Source organism: Carlito syrichta, unplaced genomic scaffold, assembly GCF_000164805.1.
Source record: "Carlito syrichta isolate Samal-C Ts95f unplaced genomic scaffold, Tarsius_syrichta-2.0.1 Scaffold315592, whole genome shotgun sequence".
Classification (NCBI taxonomy): Eukaryota; Metazoa; Chordata; class Mammalia; order Primates; family Tarsiidae; genus Carlito; species Carlito syrichta.
Window position 1 is genome coordinate 382,877 of NW_007259688.1, and position 22,910 is coordinate 405,786.

General features: G+C 37.5%; 1 protein-coding gene across 1 annotated transcript in view; it reads left to right on the top strand.

Annotated features, from left to right (window-relative positions):
• The window catches only part of HECTD1 (HECT domain E3 ubiquitin protein ligase 1), a 104,102-nt gene that overhangs the window by 55,746 nt on the left and 25,446 nt on the right, over positions 1–22,910 (top strand). Inside the window, exons 16-26 of the mRNA XM_008073013.2 lie at positions 3,883–4,017; positions 4,553–4,699; positions 6,313–6,407; positions 8,843–8,948; positions 11,663–11,797; positions 12,851–12,990; positions 13,276–13,599; positions 15,584–15,750; positions 15,845–16,021; positions 20,197–21,033; positions 21,720–21,941. Coding sequence (XP_008071204.1) covers positions 3,883–4,017; positions 4,553–4,699; positions 6,313–6,407; positions 8,843–8,948; positions 11,663–11,797; positions 12,851–12,990; positions 13,276–13,599; positions 15,584–15,750; positions 15,845–16,021; positions 20,197–21,033; positions 21,720–21,941 — 2,485 coding nt within the window. The remainder of the gene's footprint in view (positions 1–3,882; positions 4,018–4,552; positions 4,700–6,312; positions 6,408–8,842; positions 8,949–11,662; positions 11,798–12,850; positions 12,991–13,275; positions 13,600–15,583; positions 15,751–15,844; positions 16,022–20,196; positions 21,034–21,719; positions 21,942–22,910) is intronic.

Here is a 22,910-nt window from a genome sequence, read left to right on the forward strand (position 1 = left end):
AGGCAATCCACTCACCTTGGCCTCCCAAAGTGCTGGGATTCCAGGCTGAGCCACTGAGCCTGGCTGGTTTTTTTTGTTTTGTTTTGTTTTTTGAGATGAGTTTCACTATTTTGTCCAGGCTGGTTTTAGAACTCTTGGACTTAAGCCATCCTTACCCCAGCCTCCTGAGTAGCAGGAATTACAGGTGCATGCCACCATGCCTTGCTATAAAGTGATTTTGTTGTGTTTGTTTGTTTTTGTTTTTTGAGTTGGAGTCTCCTCACTCTTTCGCCCAGAATGGAGTGCAGTGGCCGCTCCCGGTCACCGCAGACTCGACCTGCCGGGCTCCGGCGATCCTTCCGCCTCAGCCTTCCAAGTAGCCGGACTACAGGTGCGCGCCACCACGCCCGGCTGATTGTTGATTTGTTGTAGAGATGAGGTCTCCCCAAGTTGTCCAGGTGGGCCTCGAACCCACGGGCTCAGGTAGTCTACTTGCCTCGGCCTCCCAAAGTGCTGGGATTACAGGCTGAGCCACTGAACCCGGCCAATAAAGTGGTTTTTAAATACAGTATGCAAAGATTGATTGTAGGTAGTTGGGATTAGGGGACAATACTTGTGTTTTAAATGGCTTTGAGCATAGAAATTATAATAATGCTTTTTATTTGGAGCAGATTTTTTATGTTAAAGATCTTCATTTCTCATTCTGAATGTGGTTTATCTCAAAGGTATTTTCAGATGCCAACTTTAGAAAGAACATGCTTTGATTTTTATTTTAAGTGAATATTTATTAATCGCTATAATTTTTTGATTGCTTTTTTTAAAAAAAAGTATAAAGGTAGAGAGTTTATGTAACTCATGATATAGCAAAAGCGTTTGAGAAAGAAATGTCTCACTTAATTGAAGATAGCGCTTAAAATGCTAAAAGAAATCTGAGTTTAAAAATATGATCAAGCCTGGCTCTGTGGCTCAGCATGTAATCCCACGCTTTGGGAGGCTGAGGTGAGTAGATTGCCTGAGGCCACGGGTTTGAGACCCACCTGGGCAATTTGACGAGACCTCATCTCATTAAATCAAAAAATTAGCCGGGCGTGGTAGTACACGCCTGTTGTTCTAGCTACTTGGAAGGCTGACGCGGAAAGATCATGGGAACCCTGCAGGTCGAGGCTGCAGTGGCCAGGAGCGTGCCACTGCACTCCAGTCTCGGCGACAGAGTGAGACTCCAACTCAAAAAAAAAAATATGATCAATTGTTATTCTTTAACTTTTGTTATTCACAGTAGTTACATTCCATAAAGTTGCGGTGAATACTGAACTATTGCTTCGAGGGGACATACTGGGTTATATTTCTTTGGGCCTGTGATAACAATATTTTTGTCAACTTGTTTTATTTGTGCCTTTGTTTAAAGACACCTTATTTAATATATATCATTCATTTGTTTTCATTGAAGTGGCCAACACTACTTTGTTATGCCTGAACAAAGCTTATTTAGGACAGACATTTTTTTCTGTGAGGTACATTACAGCCTTCTTGTGCTTAGCAACACTAGACAGCACTTCAATTTGTGGGGAACTGAAATTTCATTATACAAACAAAAAATAAGTCAATGACAATATCATCTCATATCTATGTTCTCATTTTTTTTTTTTTTAAATTATTGATCCAGACATGTTGGCTCACACCTGTAATCCCAGCACTATGGGAGGTGAAGGCTAGAGGATTGCCTGAGCCTATGGGTTTGAGACCAGCCTGGGGAACTGGGCGAGACCTCATCTCTACAATAAATCAAAAAAAAAAAAAATTAACTGGGAGTGGCAGCACATACCTGTGATTCCAGTTACTTGGAAGACTGAGGTGGAAGGATCATCTGAGCCCAGCAGGTAGAGGCTGCAGTGGCTATGAGTGTGCCACTGCACTCCAGCCTGGGCAACACAGTGAGACTCTGACTCAAAAAAAATTTTTTTTAATTTATTCACTTTCTAGATTTGAAATCAGTGTCAACTCATTGGCCAGGTGGCTGTTCTTTTGTATATTGAAACAGTATGTATCAAAATATACTAATTTTTAAGTAAAAATCATTTTAACTATTAGTTTTAACTTGAGTTTTTCTTTATTAATGTTGTTTTTATAAAGGAATAGTTTGTTCAATGTTTTTTTTTTTGAGTTGGAGTCTCACACTGTCGCCCAGACTGGAGTGCAGTGGCCGCTCCCGGCCACCGCAGCCTCAACCTGCTGGGCTCCAGCGATCCTTCTGCCTCAGTCTTCCGAGTAGCCGGAATTACAGGCATGAGCTACCATGCCCGGCTGATTTTTTTTTTTTTTTTATTGTAGAGATGAGTTCTCGCTGCCCAGGCGGGTCTCGAACCTGCGGGCTCAGGCAATCCACTCACCTCAGCCTCCCAAAGGCGTGGGATTACAGGCTGAGCCACCAAGCCCGGCTTGTTCAAAGTTTTTTGACATAACTGGGCATGGTGGCTCACTCTACAATCCCCGCACTTTGGGAGGCGGAGGCAGGCTGATTGCCTAATAAGCATAGGGGTTCAAGACCAGCCTGGACAACTTGGCGAGGCCTCTTCTCTACAATATATAAGTAAAAAATTTAGCAAGGTTCAGTGGCTCACGCCCGTAATCCCAGCTCTTCGGGAGGCAGAGGCAAGAGAATCGCCTGAGCCCAGGATTTCGAGACCAGCTTGGGCAGCTTGGCAAGACCTTGTCTCTATAATCAATAAAAAAAATTAGCCGGGTGTGGTGGTGCCCACCTATACTTCCAACCTACTTGGAAGGCTGAGATGGTCAAGTGAAGCTGGGTTAGTTTGTGCTTAAAATAGTATTAGATAAATTGTAAATTTGCTTTATTTAAGCATACATTTATAAATAGTATCATATACTAAATTTCATTAGCCCCAAGCCTAGGGCATATGTGGGTCGTTCTCTCAAATTTTAACTTGAGTGAGAAGTCATTTGTGCCTAAAATGACAGTGTGCTCATTCCTTCTCATGGTGAAATATGTAAGTATATGAGTTTCATATATGCCATGTGTACATAACATAAATAGAAAAAAGACAAAAAGAAAAGTAAAAGAAAAAAAATAATAAAACCTAAGATATACCTCATAATGTTAAAGGGGTCAACTTTGATTGATGGACTTATAAGTGGTTTAATTATTTTGTTGCTTATTTGTATTTTCTAATTGGTTATCCATAAACAGGTTACTTATTTTAAAAAAACAAAAGTTTTTGTTTTTACAGATTTTGTAAATTTGTTTTAAATAAAATAGGTATATATATTTAGCATATAAATATGAAGTTTAAATAACCAAAAATTAAAAATTATAAGATTTGTTTTAGTTTTACTGTCACATTGAGGGTTTAGGAAGAAAGATTTGTTTTAGTTACTACTGCTGAAATCTACTAGAGTACTTCTTTTAAAGATTAGAACATTCAACATACATGAATAATAGTAACATTTTTTGGAAGCTGAGAAGGCATAAGAATTTTAATTCTTCAAGTTGTATGCATACGTGTAAAAAGAGAAGGTTTTAGCCAGGCACAATGGCTCATGCCTATAATCCCAGCACTTTGGGAAGCCAAGGTGAGAGGATTGCCTGAACCCCCCATGAGTTTTGTGACCAGCCTGGGAAACTTGGTGAGACCTCATCTCTACAATAAATAAGAAAATTAACCGGGCATGGTGGTGTTTGCCTACAGTTCCAGCTACTTGGAAGGCTAAGGCAGAAGGATCACCTGAGCTCAGCAGGTCGAGGCTGCAGTGGCCGTGAGCATGCCACTGCTCTCCAGACTGGGTGATAGAGTGAGACTCCGACTCAAAAAAAAAAAAAAAAGGAGAAGATTTGGTAAAATTATTAATTGTATTGAAAATTCACATTTACTGTGTTTATTTTGGTAGGTACGAACTATGGCTCGAGATTTATATGATGACCACTTTAAAGCTGTTGAAAGCATGCCTCGTGGAGTAGTGGTAACACTCAGAAACATAGCAACTCAGTTAGAGTCATCTTGGGAACTTCATACAAATAGACAAGTATGCCAGCCCCTAATTTTATGACCCACAGTGAATTTTAGTTTGTTTTTTTTCCACCTCTATCCTTTATTGATATTGAGTAGGGGTCAGTAAATTATAGCCCATGGGCCAAAGCTGACCTGCTGTCTGCTTTTGTATGACTTTGTGAGGTAAGAATGGTTTTTATATTTTTAAATGATTAAAAACAAAAGAAAAATAATATTTCATGGCCACATGGAAATAACAATGAAAATCAAATTTCAGTGTCTGTAAATAAGTTTTATCACATGTAGCTATACTCATTTTACATATTGTCTATGACTGCTTTGATGTCACAACTATGATTGAATACTTGTGACAGATGCTATGTGGCCTGCAAAGGCTAAAATACTTATACTGGGCCTTTTACTGAAAAGTTTGCTGACCTCTGGTACAGGTAATTTGCTTTAATTTGCATTTTTAATCTTGTTTAATATCGAATTTATTTTCATGATAATTGATGTTCTGATGTTATTTTAAGAGTTTTGTCTTCATTAAAATTTTTTTTTTCTTTTAGTGTATTGAGGGTGAGAACACTTGGAGAGACTTAATGAAGACAGCTTTAGAAAACTTAATTGTGCTTTTGAAGGATGAAAACACAATTTCACCATATGAAATGTGCAGTAGTGGCTTGGTGCAAGCACTTCTTACTGTTTTAAACAATGTAAGTTTATTAAGTACTATAGAACAAAAGTATAGTATGTCGTTTTAAAAATTATTTGTAGTTACACTTGGTAAAATGATTAGTTGTTTTGTCAAGGAATATTTAAAGAGTGAGTAATGTTTTTTAATCTTCCATTTCTAATTTTTCCAACCCTTTAAGTTGTGTCTTTACTTTGATCAAATAATTGAGTTTATTTTGATTTCTAAGTTCCCCAGCTATAATTTGTTGAGGATTTTGCCGTATAAAAACGCTGTAACCTAGCATTTGGCATTGTTCGTTGCTGTGATTTTCTTGTAAGTTACATAAATTAGAATAAGTCTATACAGATTCTTAAATACCTAAACTATATGCATTAAATTAACTTATGAACAATGAAAGCTTAGAAAGTTTATGTATTTAGCAAGTATTTGCTAATAACCTTATATTTTTCTTCAATCTAGTGGTATCTTTATTGTCATAAAAATTTTTTCTTGGCCGAGCTCGGTGGCTCAGCCTATAATCCCAGCACTTTGGGAGGCTGAGGTGAGTGGATTGCCTGAGCCTGCGTGTTTAAGACCAGCCCAGGCAACTTGGTGAGACCTCATCTCTACAGTAAATCAAGATATTAACTGGGCATGGTAGCACACGCTGAAGTTTTGGCTACTTGGAAGGCTGAGGTAGAAGGATCACCAGAGTCCACCCAGCAGGTCGACGTTGGGGTGGCAATGAGTGTGCCACTGCACTCCAGCCTGGGCGATGGAGTGAGACTCTGACTCAAAAAAAAAAAAGTTTCTTTTATTTTAATGAAAGAACATAATTCTTCCCATTTTAGTTCTACTTAGTTTTAATGTCTTAATCTTTGAAGATAATGATAAACTCTTAAGATTTACTTCAATGAACTTCATTCCCTTCATACATTTTATAATTTGTTACTTATGCTCGTTTATTAAATTATAGTAATATATCACATTATATCATTTAGTGTCTGTGAAATCATGGTTTTGATGTATCAGTTTTTTCCTATTACTCACTAAAGTAACTAATAAGGTTAAAATGGAAAATGGGCTTGCATGATGGCTCATGTCTATAATCCCAGCACTTTGGGAGGCTGAGGTGGGAGAATTGTTTGAGCCCAGGTGTTTGAGACCAGCCTGGCAACATAATGAGACCTCTTCTCTACAAAAAAAAAAAAAAATTAGCTGGACATGGTGGTACTTGCTGTAGTTCCAACTTGGAAGGCTGAGGTGGGAGGATCACTGGCTCACTTGAGCCCAGGAGGTTGAGGCTGTAGTGAGCTGTGATTGTGCCACTGCACTCAGCCTGGGTACAGGGTGAGTTGCTGATGCAAAAAAACAAAAGGATAATGTTGATTCATGTATAATCAGAAGTCAACTGTGGAAACACTTATTTTGCAGCATGATTGCTGACTACATTATTACATTGAAGAAGGAAAAAATTATATATGTTAGCTGTAGCAGTAAAAATAATTTTATTTGAAAGAATAAGTGATTAATGATTTCACTTATATTGACCATTTATAATATATTCATATTTATGTCTCCATGAGTTTTTGATAAATTATAGTAAGATTCTTAAAAATGTGTTTTGTACTTTCTACTTTTTGTTTTCTTTAGAGCATGGATTTGGATATGAAACAAGATTGTAGTCAACTGGTAGAAAGAATAAATGTTTTCAAAACAGCTTTTAGTGAAAATGAAGATGATGAAAGGTAAAACTCCAAATTTTTTGATTTTGGTGTTTTTAATATTTGTATAGTTGATATATTTTCTCTGAAACAAGTCTTATGTGGCATTTATACACATAGAGGTAACTCTTTTATTCAACAGAAAAGTAGCTTATATTATAAATGTATAAGAGCAAAATTGTGAAGTATTTTCTTAATCTAATGCAATAAAAGAAAATTTACTTAAATTACTTGTTTGGTATAAATGCAGCTGATCATTTAAATTACATTCCTATTTAAGATTCAGTGAAAATTTGAACACTGATTAAATAAATTGTTAATTCTTTTTTTTAGGTATGACTGATTTTTTAAAAATAATTATTTTGTAGGAATACATACTGAAAATACTTCCAGATTAAACAATAAACTTTCTGGCATTTTTTCAAAATATGTAGGAATGAGAGAGCTGGGTGGGGATATAGATTGAAATAGATTGGCTGTTAGTAGCTCTTGCCTCTACCTCTGAAAGTGCTGGGATTACAGGTGTGAACCCCCATGCCCAGACTCAAATACCATTTTTAATGAGTACATACTTCTTTCTCTATAAAAAGTAATAATTTATTGGATATTACTATAGTAAACATTTTGTTCTTACAAATTATTACTCATACTAACATAGGCTAGTCTCAATGGAAGCATCTTTTTACATCGATTCCTTAAGTAGTTATACTGTGTTAAAGGTTATAGGTGATTTTTTTTTTTTTTAAGGAGGTAGAATCTCACTGTGTTGCCCAGGCGAGAGTACAGTGGTTATGCACAGGTGCTCTCATTATGCACAACAGTCTCAAACTCTTGGGCTCAAGCCGTCCTTCCACCTTAGCCTCCTGAGTAGCTGGGACTACAGGTGCACCACTGGTCCTAGCTCTTTTTTTTTTGTTTGAGTTGGAGTCTCACTCAGTCGCCCAGACTGGAAGGCAGTGGCCGCTCCCGGCCACCGCTGCCTCGACCTGCTGGGCTCCGGTGATTCTTCCGCCTCAGCCTTCCGAGTAGCCGGAATTACAGGCATGCACTACCATGCCTGGCTAATTTTTGATTTATTGTAGAGATGAGGTCTCGCTGCCCGGGCGGGTCTCGAACTCACGGGCTCAGGTAATCCACTCACCTCAGCCTCCCAAAGGCGTGGGATTGCAGGCTGAGCTACCGAGTCCGGTGCCTGGCTAATTTTTGGTTTATCGTAGAGACGAGGTCTCACCAAGTTGCCTGGGCTGGTCTCGAACCCGCAGGCTCAGACATTCCACTCGCTTCGGCCTCCTAAAGTGCTGAGATTACAGGCTGAGCCACCAAGTCTGGGCAGTATTTTGTCTTTAAGTAAAGGAAATTGAGTTGTGAGAGTATCTTTGCCTACTCAGAAGTAATCTAATACAATTTTTTTCTTTCACATTGGATTAAAAGAAAAATGATTCTGCTTAAGCTTTAAATATTTTACTTTAAAGATTTAAACTTTGTAGTCATGAAACAACAGGGGTCTGAATAATTTTGGTTACTGTAGTGTTTTTGTTTTTGTTTGAATTTCTTATTGTTTTATAGTTGTTTTCTGTCAGTACTTTGAAGATTAAAAAAAAATTTTTTTTTTGAGTTGGAGTCTTACTCTGTCAGTCAGACTGAAGTGCCGTAGCACTCTCCCGGCCACCGCAGCCTCTATCTGCTGGGCTCCGGCGATCCTTCCGCCTCAGCCTTCCAAGTAGCCAGAACTACAGGCGTGCGCTACCACGCCCGGCTAATTTTTGATTTATTGTAGAGACAAGGTCTTGCCAAGTTGCCCGGGTGGGTCTCGAACCTGTGGGCACAGGCAATCCACTTACCTCGGCCTCCCAAAGTGCTGGGATTACAGACTGAGCAGCTGAGCCCAGCCAAAAAAATTTTTTTAATTTAAAAATGTGGGGCACAATTCAGGGTTAGGTATGCAAATGTTCATTATGCAGGTACCCTTGTTGATAAAGGTGTATTCCCTGCTTCCCTGGCAGTTTCTCTCAACTGCCAGTCCTACCCCCTCACTCTCCTGGCAGTTTCCCACTATTGCCACTTTTCTTATAGTATTATATTAATTGTTCAAGGTCTGCTTGTGAGTGAGAACATATGGTAGTCTGTTTTTTGTTTCTGTGATAGATCACTAGGTATAATAAACTGTAAATCCATCCAAGTTGTTTTGGGTTTATTTAAGTCAGAGTCTCACTCTTCCGCCCAGACTGGAAGGCAAGTGGCACACTCATGGCCACCCTACCTCAGCATTGCCTTGCTGGGCTCAGGCAATCTTTCAATATCAGTCTTCGAAGTGGCTGGAGCTACAGACACTCGCTATCACACCCAGCTAAGTTTTTGATTTATTCACCAAATTGCCCAGACTGGTCATGAATTATTACAGTTTTTTATGAACATCTGTATGAAGTTATACAAAGTTCTTAACAATTTTTTTTTCACAGTCGGCCAGCAGTTGCATTAATTCGAAAATTAATAGCCGTGCTAGAATCTATTGAACGTCTACCTCTCCATTTGTATGACACACCAGGATCCACATATAACCTCCAGGTAACCATGAAAAATGTAATAACTAATATTGCTAAATCCATTTAGGAACATTGTTGTTGTTGTTTTTTTAACAATTTTTTTTTCTTTCATATTGGATTAAAAGAAAAATGATTCTGCTTAATTTTTAAATATTTTACCTTAAGTGCCCTTTTATTGATCTTTTTAATAACTCTTGAATGTATTGGTACTTCACCTCTATTTTGTATGATCAAATCACTATGGAAAATGATGCATTTATTCATTTAATGAATTTGCATTTAAGAAATAAATTATATTTGATAAATATAATGGAAAAGATATTTTATCAGTGGAAAAAGCAGAGAAATCTGTCTTATTCTACAGTTATGAGTCAGCTCCTTTTGGGCTCTGATAAAAAAATACCTGGGTGGTTTATAAACAGTAGAGATGTGTGCTTACAGTTCTAGAGGCTGGAAGTCTAAGATCAAGGTGCCGGCACTTTTGGTGTCTGGTGAGGGCTTGGTTCTCAGAGATGGCATCTCTGGCTGTGTCTTCACATGACAGAAGAGGTGACCAAGCTCTCTCAGACCTCTTATAAGGATACTAATCCCATTCATGAGGGTTCTGCCTTGTGATCTAATCACCTCAAAGGCCCTATGGCCCAAAGCCACTGCACTGGGGATTAAATTTCAACATATGAATTTGGAGGGTGGGAGGCACAGAAATTCAGACCGTGGCAAATCCTTTTCTTATCTCTGTTGTCAACATAAGAAAAATATGAAATTATTTTAAACACAGTTCTTTTTTCATGTCTTTATGTCATTGCTTAGAGCTATATTTCTTGTCCTTTGCTATTCCTTTTGATTACATGGCTTTATAGCCAATTTCTTCCTATTCCTTCCATCATATTAAAATACATTTATCTTTCTAATTTATTCATTCAGTTATTCTTGTATTAGCAGCTAGGATCTAGATATCCAGTCCAGATCTTTATCACATTTTTTTTTGTGGGTTTCTTAGTATTTCTTAGTTGGTCTTTCTGCTAAGGATATTATCTGTATCATTTTGTTGCATGGAGTAGTTTGTTTTAAATATATCCTTTAGTAAGTGACTAAGGATCTATATTTGCTAAAGTGATGCCTTCTGAAAGCAATCTAAACTGGCCATACCCAAAATCCAGTAGTGTTACTGAAGCCACTAGACTCCCAGACTAGAGTGCTTATCTGGAGTCATACAGTGTTGTTGGTGCACCTAATGTTCTATATATATTTTTAAAAAGAGGTAGAGGGCTACTTTGTGTTTTGTTTCAGACAGACTAGTAGTAGCAAGGGGTCTGTTTGGTCTACCATTTTTGGGCTTTATACTTGGTAAGTAAATGAGTTGGAGATAAGTCTCAAAGACTGGCAATTCACCTGCTTATACATTATATAGTCCTAGGAGCACCAATATCATTTATTATACGCTTTCCATTTCAGGAGATTGTGCAAGATCCAAAGACAGGAAGGCCAGGAATGTGCTCTCTGGTAATTTTGCAGTCTAAAATGATGCCAAAATGCACATATAAATCTTTCATTATGTTTTTATAGGAATTAGTTAAGGTTTACACAGAAGTGACGCTATCTAGCATTGCTAGTCTTGTACATGTTGCTTACTAAAATATATTGGATTAAAAGCTATTTTACTAACTTTAGATTATACAGGCTGAGCATTCCTAATCTGCAGTCTGCAATCTGAAATGCTCCAATGAGCGTTTTCTTTGAGGATCATGTTGCTCTAAATGTTTCAGATTTTGGAGCATTTCAGATTCCAGACTTAGATTAGGGATACACATTATATATAATATATGGTAGCTTAAGAGGAATAGTCTAATTAGCTACTTTTTAAAAAATTACTTTTAAAATTGCAAGCTATAAAGTTAGAGATTTAATACTTCTGTTAATTTGTTTTGTAATAAGTTTACTTCAACTGTATATATTTGATGTTGTTTAGAAATTCTAGCAAGTTAACTTTATTTTTTCTTTTTGTTTTGAGGCAGGTCTTACTCTGTTGCCCAGGCTAGAGTGCAGTGGCACTCTCAGTGCAATGGCCCACTGCAAACTCAACATCCTGGGCTTAGGTGATCCTTCTGCCTCAGTCTCCTGAGTAGCTGGGATTGCAGGCACATGCCACCATACCCGACTAATTTTTAAACTTTTTTTTGTAGAGATTAGGTCTCACTATATTGCCCAGGCTGTGACTTTTTCTTGATAGCCGCAATTACTTATTATAGTGGGTCTTTTTTTGTTGTTTTTTTTTTTTTGAGTTGGATTCTTACTTTGTCACCCAGGCCGGAGTGCAGTGGCATGCTCATGGCCATTGCAGCCTGAACCTGTTGGACTTAGGCGATCCTTCCACCTTAGCCTTTCATGCTGCTGCAACTATAGGCGTGCACCACCGTGCCTGGCTAATTTTTTGATTTATTGTGGAGACGAGGTCTTGCCAAGTTGCCCAGACTGGTCTCGAACCCATGGGCTCAGGCAGTCCTCTTGCCTCAGTCTCCCCAAGTACTGGAATTACAGGCGTGAGCTACCACGCCCAGCCAGACCTTTTTTTAAAAAAGACATTTCATTGAAAGCAGACATTTGTTTATTGATACCTCCATTATGATTATATTTTATAAATGTCAGTTGTTGGGGTTATATAGTGTGTGTCATTTTTATAATTCCAAGAAAAAAAGCAGGCCATTTCCCAAAGTATTATCAATCATTTTTGTATAGATACTTACAAGAAGATTGCGATTTCGGTTGGAACGTGCACCTGGTGAAACTGCATTGATAGACCGAACTGGCAGAATGTTAAAGATGGAACCTTTAGCTACAGTGGAATCTCTGGAACAGTACCTCTTGAAAATGGTATGCTTCTGGCTAGGACATGATGACATAAGCATTCTTGACTGTGGTTTAGCCCATTATAGAATAGTAGTTGGGGGAAGTATGTATCTGGAGCTTGGATAATACAGTTTGACCTTGTAAGTCCAGCTTAGGAATTTATTTGAAGAAAATTACTAATCTTGCATATACTAACAAATACCTTCTACATAAACATGTATGTTTTAGTTCTTTATTAATAGTGAAATAGTGAATAAAACCTTAATTTCCATCAATAAAGGAATGCCAAGTAGATAATTATTTGTCTAAAAAGTTTTTTAAAATTTATTTTTAATTGACAAATGATTTGGGTGTGGTGATTATTTCTATTAATTTGAATATTATATGACTATTAAAATGATAGAAAAATATTTTTGTACATTGTGATTGAGACTGTTTTATCCTATTCATTGAAATAATAGACTAAAATACTCTGGTATTAATAGTGGAATTCTTGGGTTGTGGGACTTTTAAAATTTTCTATACATTTTTCAAGTTTTTTTTAATGAGCATTTGTTATAATAAAAAATAATTGCCCTTATTAACAAGGGTGCCTGAACAATGCACATTTATATACCTAACCCTTAACCGTACCCCACAATTTTATAATAAAAAATATGTTTACTAAAAAAAAATTAAATTAAAAAAAAATAATTGGCTGGGTGCGGTGGCTCAAAGCTGAAATCCCAGCACTTTGGGAGACTGAGGTGAGGCGATAGCCTGAGCCCATGGATTCGAGAACAGCCTGGGCAACTTGGCGAGACCTCGTCTCTTCAGTAAATCAAAAAATTAGCCATATGCTTGTAGTTCCAGCTACTTGGAAGGCTGAGGCAGAAGGATCACCTGAGCCCAGGAGGTTATTACTGGGCTGGTTGTGAGCATGCCACTGCATTCCAGCCTGAGCAACAGAGTGAGATTCCAACTCAAAAAAAAAAACCCCTCCATACAATTTACATGAAAGGGACAGGGAAAAAGTGGGTCATGTCCTTGAAAATAACTTTATTAAAATGAATGTCTTCTACATTTTCTTTGGTTTAGGTAGCAAAGCAGTGGTATGATTTTGACCGATCATCATTTGTTTTTGTTCGAAAATTAAGAGAAGGCCAAAATTTTATATTTCGACATCAGCATGATTTTGATGAAAATGGAATCATTTACTGGATTGGGACAAATGCAAAGTAAGTCATTTTACTTAAGCTAGAGTTGACAATATTTACTTGAAAAAAAAATTCTAGAAAGTAGAATAAAATTATCCACCACTCTTTGAATGTTCTGTTGTTTAAGGAATTTTGTTTTATAGGTCCATATTAAGATTATCCAAATTACTTTTTATGAGGAAAAAACTGCCTGAATTGCTAATTCTAGAATTGTGTTTAAATTGATATTGTGTATTTAAAAACTAAATGGACAGATGTAATTATTTTAACGTTATTTGTTGCTAACTTTTCTTTGTTTTTGTGTAGAACTGCATATGAATGGGTGAATCCAGCTGCTTATGGACTTGTAGTAGTAACATCATCAGAAGGAAGAAATCTACCTTATGGTCGCTTAGAAGACATATTAAGTCGTGATAATTCAGCTTTAAATTGTCATAGCAATGATGATAAGAATGCCTGGTTTGCCATAGATCTGGGTCTCTGGGTGATACCATCAGCATATACACTTCGTCATGCTCGTGGTTATGGAAGGTCTGCACTGAGAAATTGGGTTTTCCAGGTATCCAAAGATGGACAGAACTGGACTTCTTTGTATACCCATGTTGATGACTGCAGTCTCAATGAACCAGGGTTAGTTGAGGAATCTTTGCAAATTGGAAAACTCAGTAAAGAGCTTTGTTTATTCTTATAATGTTATACTCTATAGCTTTCTTCTCTGGGACATATTGAAGCAAGACTTTCTTTCTAAAAATAAATCACTTGATACTTCAGTTTATGCATTAAAACTTGGAAATACTGACTTATCAAAACTTTGTCCAAGAGTTTTGATTAAATATTAGTAGAAAGTTGAGCTAAGTATTTATTTTACACTTGATATTAGCCGAGGGCCAAGCAGTGATGAATATTTTAAAAGTTCATACACACACACATAGCACATTAATGAATACAGAAAGATGGAATTAGCTTTGTTTAAAAACATTCATAAGTATTATAAGTATTCATAATATTATGAATGCTGAACAAATTAATAGAAGCTATCGCTGGTTATATTGTTGAGTTAAAATTTTCTTTATATATCTCTTCCTAATTTTGATATATTGGTCGTATATTTTAAGACAAGGTCAGTAATTGTATTTCTAAAAATTTAGTTCTAAGTTTTAATTGGATGTTGTGGAACATTTCAAGGGTTAGAGTATGTACTTAAATTGCTTTCTGCATTTGATACAGCATGAAAAGAGCTTCTTAACATTAGAATTAGTAATAATGTTTTCAGCCTTTTATAGCTTTAAAGTTAAAATTTTAAGCCGGGTTCGGTGGCTTAGCCTGTAATCCCGTGCCTTTGGAAGGATGAGGTGAGTGGATTGCCTGAGCCCGCGGGTTCGAGACCCACCTGGTAACTTGGTGAGACCTCATCTCTACAATAAATCAAAAAATTAGCCGGGTGCCTAGAGCGGCCACTGCACTTCAATCTGGGTGACAGAGTGAGACTCTAAAAAAAAAAAAAATTTTTAATACATTATTTAAAACTTTGCAAGAGTTGTTTATTTATTTGTTTATTGAGTTGGAGACTCACTCTGCTGCCCTGCCTCAGCCTTCCAAGTAGCTGGAACTACAGGCACACATCACCACACCTGGTTAATTTTTTTACTTATTGTAGAGACGAGTTCTCACCAAGTTGCCCAGGCTGGTGTTGAACCCCTGCTTCCCTCTCTGCTTCCCAAAATGCTAAGATTACAGACATGAACCACTGCACCTGGCAAGAATTATTTTTAATTTTTAAAATTTTTATTTTTTATTTGAAATGAGGTCTTGCTATGTTGCCTAGGCTGGTCTTGAACTTCGGGCTGGAGCAATCTTCTTGGTCTGGCCTCCCAAAGTGCTGGGTTTACAGGCATGAGTCACTGCACCTGGTCCTTTAAAAAAAAAATCAAGATCTCACACTGCTCAGGTTGAAGTATAGTGGTGTGATCGTAGTTCACTGCAGTGTTTAACTCTTGGGCTCAAATGATTCTCCTGTCTCAGCCTTCCAAGTATCTAAGACAGCAGGTGAGTTGGAGTCTCACCCCAGTTTGTTTTAAAAATATTTTTTAAGAGATGATCTTTGTAGGTTACCCAGACTGGTCTTGACGTCCTGAGCTCAAGAAACCCTCTCTTAGTAGCCGGGAAAACATGCATGCCCCACTGTGCCAGCTTCTTGTCTTTTATCTTTGGGTTATATTAATCATAAATCATTTAATGTTATGAGTCACATTTTTTTTTGAGACAGGGTCTCTCTCTGTCGCCCTAGCTAGAGTGCAGTGATGTGATTGTGGCTCTGTTCCTCTTGCTTCAGCCTCTCAAGTAGTTAGGATTATAGGCACACGCTACCATGCCCAGCAAAACTTTAACAATTTTTTTTGTAGAGACAGTGTCACTATGTTGGTCAGGCTGGTTAACTTGTTTTTTTGACCACTTTTTTCTCAATTGATTTTTTTATTCTTGTAATGAACTGCTGAATGAAAATGAAAGTTAATTTTTCTATACGTTCTCCATTATGTAAAAAATGTTCCCCATCTTGAGTAACTTGTTTGTCTGTTTAAAACATTACACAATTTTTTTTCTAACACATTTGCAGGTCCACTGCAACCTGGCCTCTAGATCCACCAAAGGATGAGAAACAAGGTTGGCGACATGTGAGAATTAAGCAGATGGGGAAAAATGCTAGTGGACAAACACACTACCTCTCACTATCTGGATTTGAACTTTATGGCACTGTTAATGGAGTATGTGAAGATCAACTAGGTAAAGAGATGACAGGAAGTTTTTTTTAGCTTACTAAAACAGTTACATTTGTAAAAAGTAATTTGTTTATATTTCTCTAATTTCTACCTGACAGGGAAAGCAGCTAAGGAAGCAGAAGCTAATCTTAGACGACAGAGACGCCTGGTACGCTCCCAAGTTCTGAAATACATGGTTCCAGGAGCTCGTGTAATCAGAGGGCTTGATTGGAAATGGCGAGATCAAGATGGCAGCCCGCAGGGAGAAGGCACTGTCACAGGAGAACTACATAATGGTGAGTAGGTACTTAACCCTTGTAGTGTAGAAACTGGCAGCACTATATCAAAGAACTGATATTGATTTCACATTACAATGGAAAAAACATTAAGAAATAAGGGAAGATTTTAAGTTCTTAGATTTTGACTAGAAATTTACTGCTAATATTTTAAAGTGAATATCAAGCCTAGTGTAAGCTTACCATCCGCAAGAGTCATTACCCCTTTTTTTCTTAGTTTGTTATTCTCAAGTTTTACTTTGGATTGTATTTTTAGCTTCTTAAGCTTTTCTGTATCTTGTTAATCTCGTTGGAATCAAGCAATAACTTTTTATTATGAGTCATTAAAAAAAGATTAATATTTTGGCTTAGTATTTTTAAATTAAAGTATTGAGCAAGAAATGTAGCCTCTTACCTGTTAGTTGATTATGATTGTTTCACAATGTTTCTCAGTCTAACTGCTTTTTTGAAAGGGGTTTATATACTTTTATATTTTGTAAGGGTTATTGTGTAAATCAAGTTTCTTTGAGGCTGTAGACTTTAGCAAAGTCCTTACCCATTTAATAGATTACTGTTCACTCCAAAGCAAGTATAGTGACTTTTTTTTCCCTAGCTATAAAGCTGGTTTATTAGCAGGTAATTTGCCTAAATGGCAGTGGGCTGGTTTGTATCAATTTTGCCTCATGTTTAAAAAAGAAAAAAGTTAAATGTTCATATTCTCGATTTATACCACGTATTTAGAGAGCTGTAAAAAGAATGACAGTGCTTAGGAAAATGACTGATTTGTTTAATTTCTTAAAATATTCATGTTTTATGTGATTATGCTATTTATTTATTTAAACAAACCCTTTACATTTATTGATTTTAAGATTCTGTTTCTTGAATTACCACACTACCGACTGCATTTCTTGTAGCATTGTACCCTAATTGCAAATCACTGTAATCAAAGCAGGTTTGTAGTGAGCCATAATTCATAAATACCGGTAATAGTTGAGATGTCAATAGCACCATTCAATTCAAAAATTTAAATGTTGGTTTTTGGCATCTTGATGATACTTATTATTCACAGGATAATATTCTATATCCTGTAATTGTTTTGGCCTCGAAAATGTGTCACCTGATAAGAGGAGGCTAGTTAGGGACATGTGAATGCAGTTCATTTTTCTTTAGATGGAGTCAACTGAAGTTACTGCATAAGAAAATTAGAATTTTAATTTAGAATTTGCCATTCAAGAAAGGCCTATGTCTGCTAATCTAACACATGTAGCCTTTCAGTTTTGGCTGACAAACATGATCATTCCCATCAAGTCATGCCTTAAAATCTTTATGTCACAGAGTGTTCTTATCTTTCAGATACTTAAACCAACCCTTTCTAATAATGATTAGTCATTACTAACTCTACTTCCTTATATTCTTGTCTATCTTTTGGCTCATAGAAAGAGTTGAGAGTTTTGTGCCCATACGCTAATGTATAGGTGTATGGGCATACACACACACATACCCACCCCTTAGTTTCTCACACATACACACACACACACACACACACACACACACACACACACACACACACCCCTTAGTTTCATGAGAAGGTTTTATTTTATTTTGTTTTTTGTTCTGAGTTGGGGTCTCACTCTGTTAACCCAGGGTAGACTGCAGTGGCACAATCACGGCTCATCACAGCCTCAGTCTGCTGGGCTCAGATGTTCCTTCTACCTTGCCTCCCAAGTAGCTGGGACTATAGGTGCCGTGCCACCACACCTGGGTAATTTTATTTTATTTTTTTGTAGAAAAAAGGTCTTGCTTTGTTACCCAGGCTGGTCTTGAACTCCTGGGCTTAAGCTATCCTCCCACCTTGGCATCCCAACAAGATTACAAGCATGAGCCACTGTACACAGTGCCAGAAGGTTTGTTTGTTTGTTTGTTTGTTTGAGTGGGAGTCTCACTGTTGCCCAGGCTGGAGTGCAATGGCATGCTCATGGCCACTGCAACCTCAACCTGCTGGACTCAGGTGGTCCTTCCACCTCAGCCATCTAAGTAGTTGGAACCACAGGCATGTACCACCATGCCAGGCTGATTATTTATTTATTTTTTGTTTCTTTTGTGGGGAGACGAGGTCTTGCCAAGTTGCCCAGGCTGGTCTTAAACCCCTGGACTCAGGCAATCCTCTCACCTTAGCCTTCTAAAGTGCTGGAATTACAGATGTGAGCTACCATGTCTAGTTAAGGTTTTTTTTTTTGTTTTTATTTTTTTTTTGAGTTGGAGTCTCATTCCATCATCCAGCCTGGAGTGCAGTGGCACACTCACTGCCACCCCATTTCAACCTGCAGGGCCCTGGCAATCCTTCCACCTCAGCCTTCCAAGTAGCCAGAACTACAGGCGCGTGCTACCACGCCTGGTTAATTTTTTTGATTTATTGTAGAGGCGAGGTCTCACCAAGTTGCCCAGGTTGGTCTCAAACCCATGGGCTCAAGCAGTCCACTTGCCTTGGCCTCCCAGAGTGTTGGAATTACAGGCTGAGTCACCAAGCCCGGCTGGTTCAGGTTTAAATATCGGTTTAAACACATTCTCAAGCCTAACATAAATGGTTTACATTTTTTAGCATTTTTCACATTATATAAGTTATATCTGTTTTCCTTCCAAAGAGTCTGTATGTTAGTAGGAATATTCATTTATTTAACACATATTGAGTACCTACTATGTAAACCTACTTTGTTAGGCTTCAGATCTTCAATGATCAACAAAAAGTATGATCCCCTGCCCGCTGTGTGAAACAAATAAACATACAGTTAGAAAGTTTGGTAAGTGCTATGAAATTAATTATCAATTTTTTTTGGATCAGTAGATACAATACAAAAGTCATTTGTATTTGGGATTGGGATGTTTCTGAACCTTTCCTTTTCTCACATTTCTGTGTAGCAGAAGAGATAGTTAAATGTTGGTTCTTCAGGAAATAATTCAGTATGCAGAAAAAAATTGAGGCAATTGAAAATGCTTGTAAGCTACTTATGTAGATATGGGGCACTTTTCCTTTCACAGAACTCACATGCAAATAATCTCCACAGGTAACTCAGTATCACTTATTTCCCTCTGAGCTTCATCATAAAGATAGATGAACTTGTGTGTATGGGTGGGTGTGTATGCCAGGGTTTGTGCCCTGTGTGTATATATGGCTTAGGAGCTTTGTAAAGACTTGTTATACTTTTTAAAAAAACGCTTTTTATGTGTCGTGTCTTTCCCTGAAATAGTTAGCTTATAACACTAAAATAAGATTGTAAAATTTCTGTTGATTTCCTTTCTAATGGGTAATTTTTTTGCTTTTGAAAGTTAGTTACCTTTTTAAAAAAAATGAGTATCATTTTCTGAGTACAGGTAAAGATAGTGATTAAATGTCATTATGCTCATTAATTCTTTACATGTTATTTTGGCAAATAGTAGAGTTCTAATAAAAGAGCTCAGCATGCTCTTTAAGTTTTTTTAGAATTTTCTGTTTATTTAGACTTATTAAACTTAACTATAAGAGAACCAAGGAACCACTGAACTTTGAGAACACAACCGAAATGCTAACTTAGTGTTTAATTTGAGCTAGTAACTTAAAATTTCTACATTAATATATGAGTATTTTGTCTGACTTTTAAAGAGGTTAGCCCAAACTTAAAAATTTATAGTAAACTCGCATTTTCTTCTCGAAAGAACATTTGACCACATTTACTGATTTAAAAACTTTATTTAGGTTCTATTTACTTGCTGAAGTGGCAGTATTTTACCATTTGTGTCAGTCTTTTTAAATTTTATAAACAATTATCATTTTTAAAAAAACCTAGTATATATAAACATGACCCTTACATTGCTTTTAAATATCACTAGACTGAACAGTTCAGAAATAAGAGAAATAAATGGAAGAATTTTAAAACATTTCCCAGAAGCCTTGTGTATAGTACATATTTCTTTTCCTTAACATAATTATATCATGAGAGTTAAATAATACAGGCTTTTAGACATCTAACCCAATTTTCTATAGTCAAATATTGTTTCAATTGATTAGAGTCCAAAAATTTACATTTTAGTTGGCAGAGCTTAAATGACTGTAGAAATTCAGAGAAGCACTGATGAAAAGCTGATCCCATATTGTGGAGCTACTGTCTGACACGCTCCTATCTGCTTTCTGCTGGGTCTCACAAACTCCTGTCCCTTTCCAGGCTGGATTGATGTCACCTGGGATGCTGGTGGCTCAAACTCTTACCGTATGGGCGCAGAAGGAAAATTTGACCTCAAGCTTGCACCAGGGTACGACCCTGATACAGTGGCATCACCCAAACCTGTTTCATCCACTGTTTCAGGCACAACGCAATCATGGAGCAGCTTGGTGAAAAACAACTGTCCAGACAAGACATCTGCTGCTGCAGGCTCCTCAAGTAGAAAAGGAAGCAGCAGTTCTGTGTGTAGCGTGGCCAGTAGCAGCGACATCAGCTTGGGTTCGACCAAAACGGAACGGAGATCAGAAATTGTAATGGAACACAGTATAGTTTCAGGAGCTGATGTCCATGAACCAATTGTTGTTCTTTCATCTGCTGAAAACGTCCCTCAAACAGAAGTAGGGTCATCTTCCAGTGCAAGCACCAGCACCTTAACAGCGGAAACAGGAAGTGAAAATGCTGAAAGGAAGCTAGGCCCTGATAGTTCTGTTCGTACTCCTGGGGAGTCTAGTGCAATATCTATGGGAATTGTTAGTGTTAGCTCTCCTGATGTTAGTTCAGTATCTGAATTAACTAATAAAGAAGCAGCTTCACAACGACCCCTTAGCTCTTCAGCAAGTAACAGACTGTCAGTGAGTTCTCTGTTGGCTGCCGGGGCCCCTATGAGCTCTAGTGCGAGTGTACCTAACCTGTCCTCAAGAGAAACATCTAGCTTGGAGAGTTTTGTAAGGAGAGTGGCAAACATAGCACGGACTAATGCCACGAACAACATGAATCTAAGCCGAAGCAGCAGTGATAACAACACTAATACTTTGGGGAGGAATGTGATGAGCACAGCAAGTAAGTGAGCTTTTCCTTATGGAACCAATGCTTTTTCCACTATGAGGGATGAAAAGTAGGGCTGTTATGACTGCAGTCTTAACTAGATCATTAACCATATCCGATAGAACTACATCAAATTCAGTACTTTAGGAATATGAATTTAAGTTCTGTAGAATCATAACATTTTAAGAATTCAGATCAGGTGTGATCAAGAACCTTTTATTCTAAAAGGGTAGTAACACTTCTGTTCTGCACTCCTTTATAATAAATCGTTAAGCAAAGTTGCATGAAGAAATAAATGATTATTAAATATTATCACAGTCCATTGAAACCAAAGCCTCATACTGGAATAGCTTTTACTTAGGCTCTACATTGATTTTAGTTTCTGAAAGTTAAATTCTAATTTAAGCTACTACTAACAGGTCAAAGTAATTCCCTTGCAAAATACATTGGGAATTATTTCAGTGCTTGTTTCACTTTTTTTTAAAGCTAGGCTTAATATTTTGAAAAATAATAGTCCTATAAAAACAAGACTTTTTAGTTGGATTTCAGTTGGGTTCCCAAAGTTGTTGCTTTTCAACCTTTTCATTATTAGTGTGTTTCATGACCTCACTCTTTTAAAAAAAAAATTGTATGACTTGGTTTTTCTAAGAGTCCTACTAATCTTACCTGTCTGTACTGATTTTTTTCATTTTTATCTTTAGCTTCTCCTCTTATGGGTGCTCAGAGTTTCCCTAACCTGACCACACCTGGTACTACATCAACAGTAACTATGTCAACGTCCAGTGTTACTAGCAGCAGCAATGTAGCTACAGCAACAACAGTTTTATCAGTTGGTCAGTCTTTAAGTAATACTTTAACCACCAGCCTCACATCAACCTCCAGTGAGAGTGACACAGGTCAGGAAGCAGAATATTCCTTATATGGTAAGTTGCAGTTTAAAATTAAAATATTTAGATATTTATATAATGCTTTTGTTATGTTTTTTCCTGAGATACTTTTAATTTTGTTTAAAAAGAATTACTGTCATAAATAGGGCATCTTCATGTAAGATGAAAAAATTGTAATACGAAAGACGATTAAAAATTATCTGATTATAAACAAAGTAGACATCTAGAAACTTTTATGTCATTTTTTTTTGTCTTTTGTCACTAATGAAGTTTTATTTATTTATTTATTTATTTTCTTTTTTTTCTGAGTTGGAGTCTCACTCTGTCGCCCAGACTGGAGTGCAGTGGCCGTTCCCGGCCACCGCAGCCTCAACCTGCTGGGCTCCGGTGATCCTTCCACCTCAGCCTTCCTAGTAGCTGGAACTACAGGCGAGCGCTACCATACCCGGCTAATTTTTAATTTATTGTACAGATGAGGTCTCGCCAAGTTGCCCAGGCGGGTCTTGAGCCTGCGGGCTCAGGCAGTTCACTCACCTTGACCTCCCAAAGCGCGGGATTACAGACTGAGCCACCGAGCCCGGCGAAGTTTTTTTTTTATTATTTTGAGTTGGAGTCTCACTTTGTCGTGAAGGCTGGAGTGCAGTAGCACGCTCATGGCCACTGCACCCTTGACCTACTGGACTCAGGCTATCCTTCTCCCTCAGCTTTCCAAGTATCTGGAATTACAGGCCCATACCACAGCACCCGGCTAATTGTTTGGTTTATTGTAGAGACGAGGTCTCACCATATTGCCTAGGCTGGTCTCGAGCACATAGACTCAGGCACTCCTCTCACCTCAGCCTCCCAAAGTACAGGCATGAGCCACTGCACCTGGCTAATGAAGTTTTAATGGAAGAATCGTAATAACAAAGATATTTGACACCCTTATCAATAAAATAAGTATAAACCAGGCTCGGTGGCTCAGCCTGTAATCCCGCGCCTTTGGGAGGCTGAGGAGAGTGGATT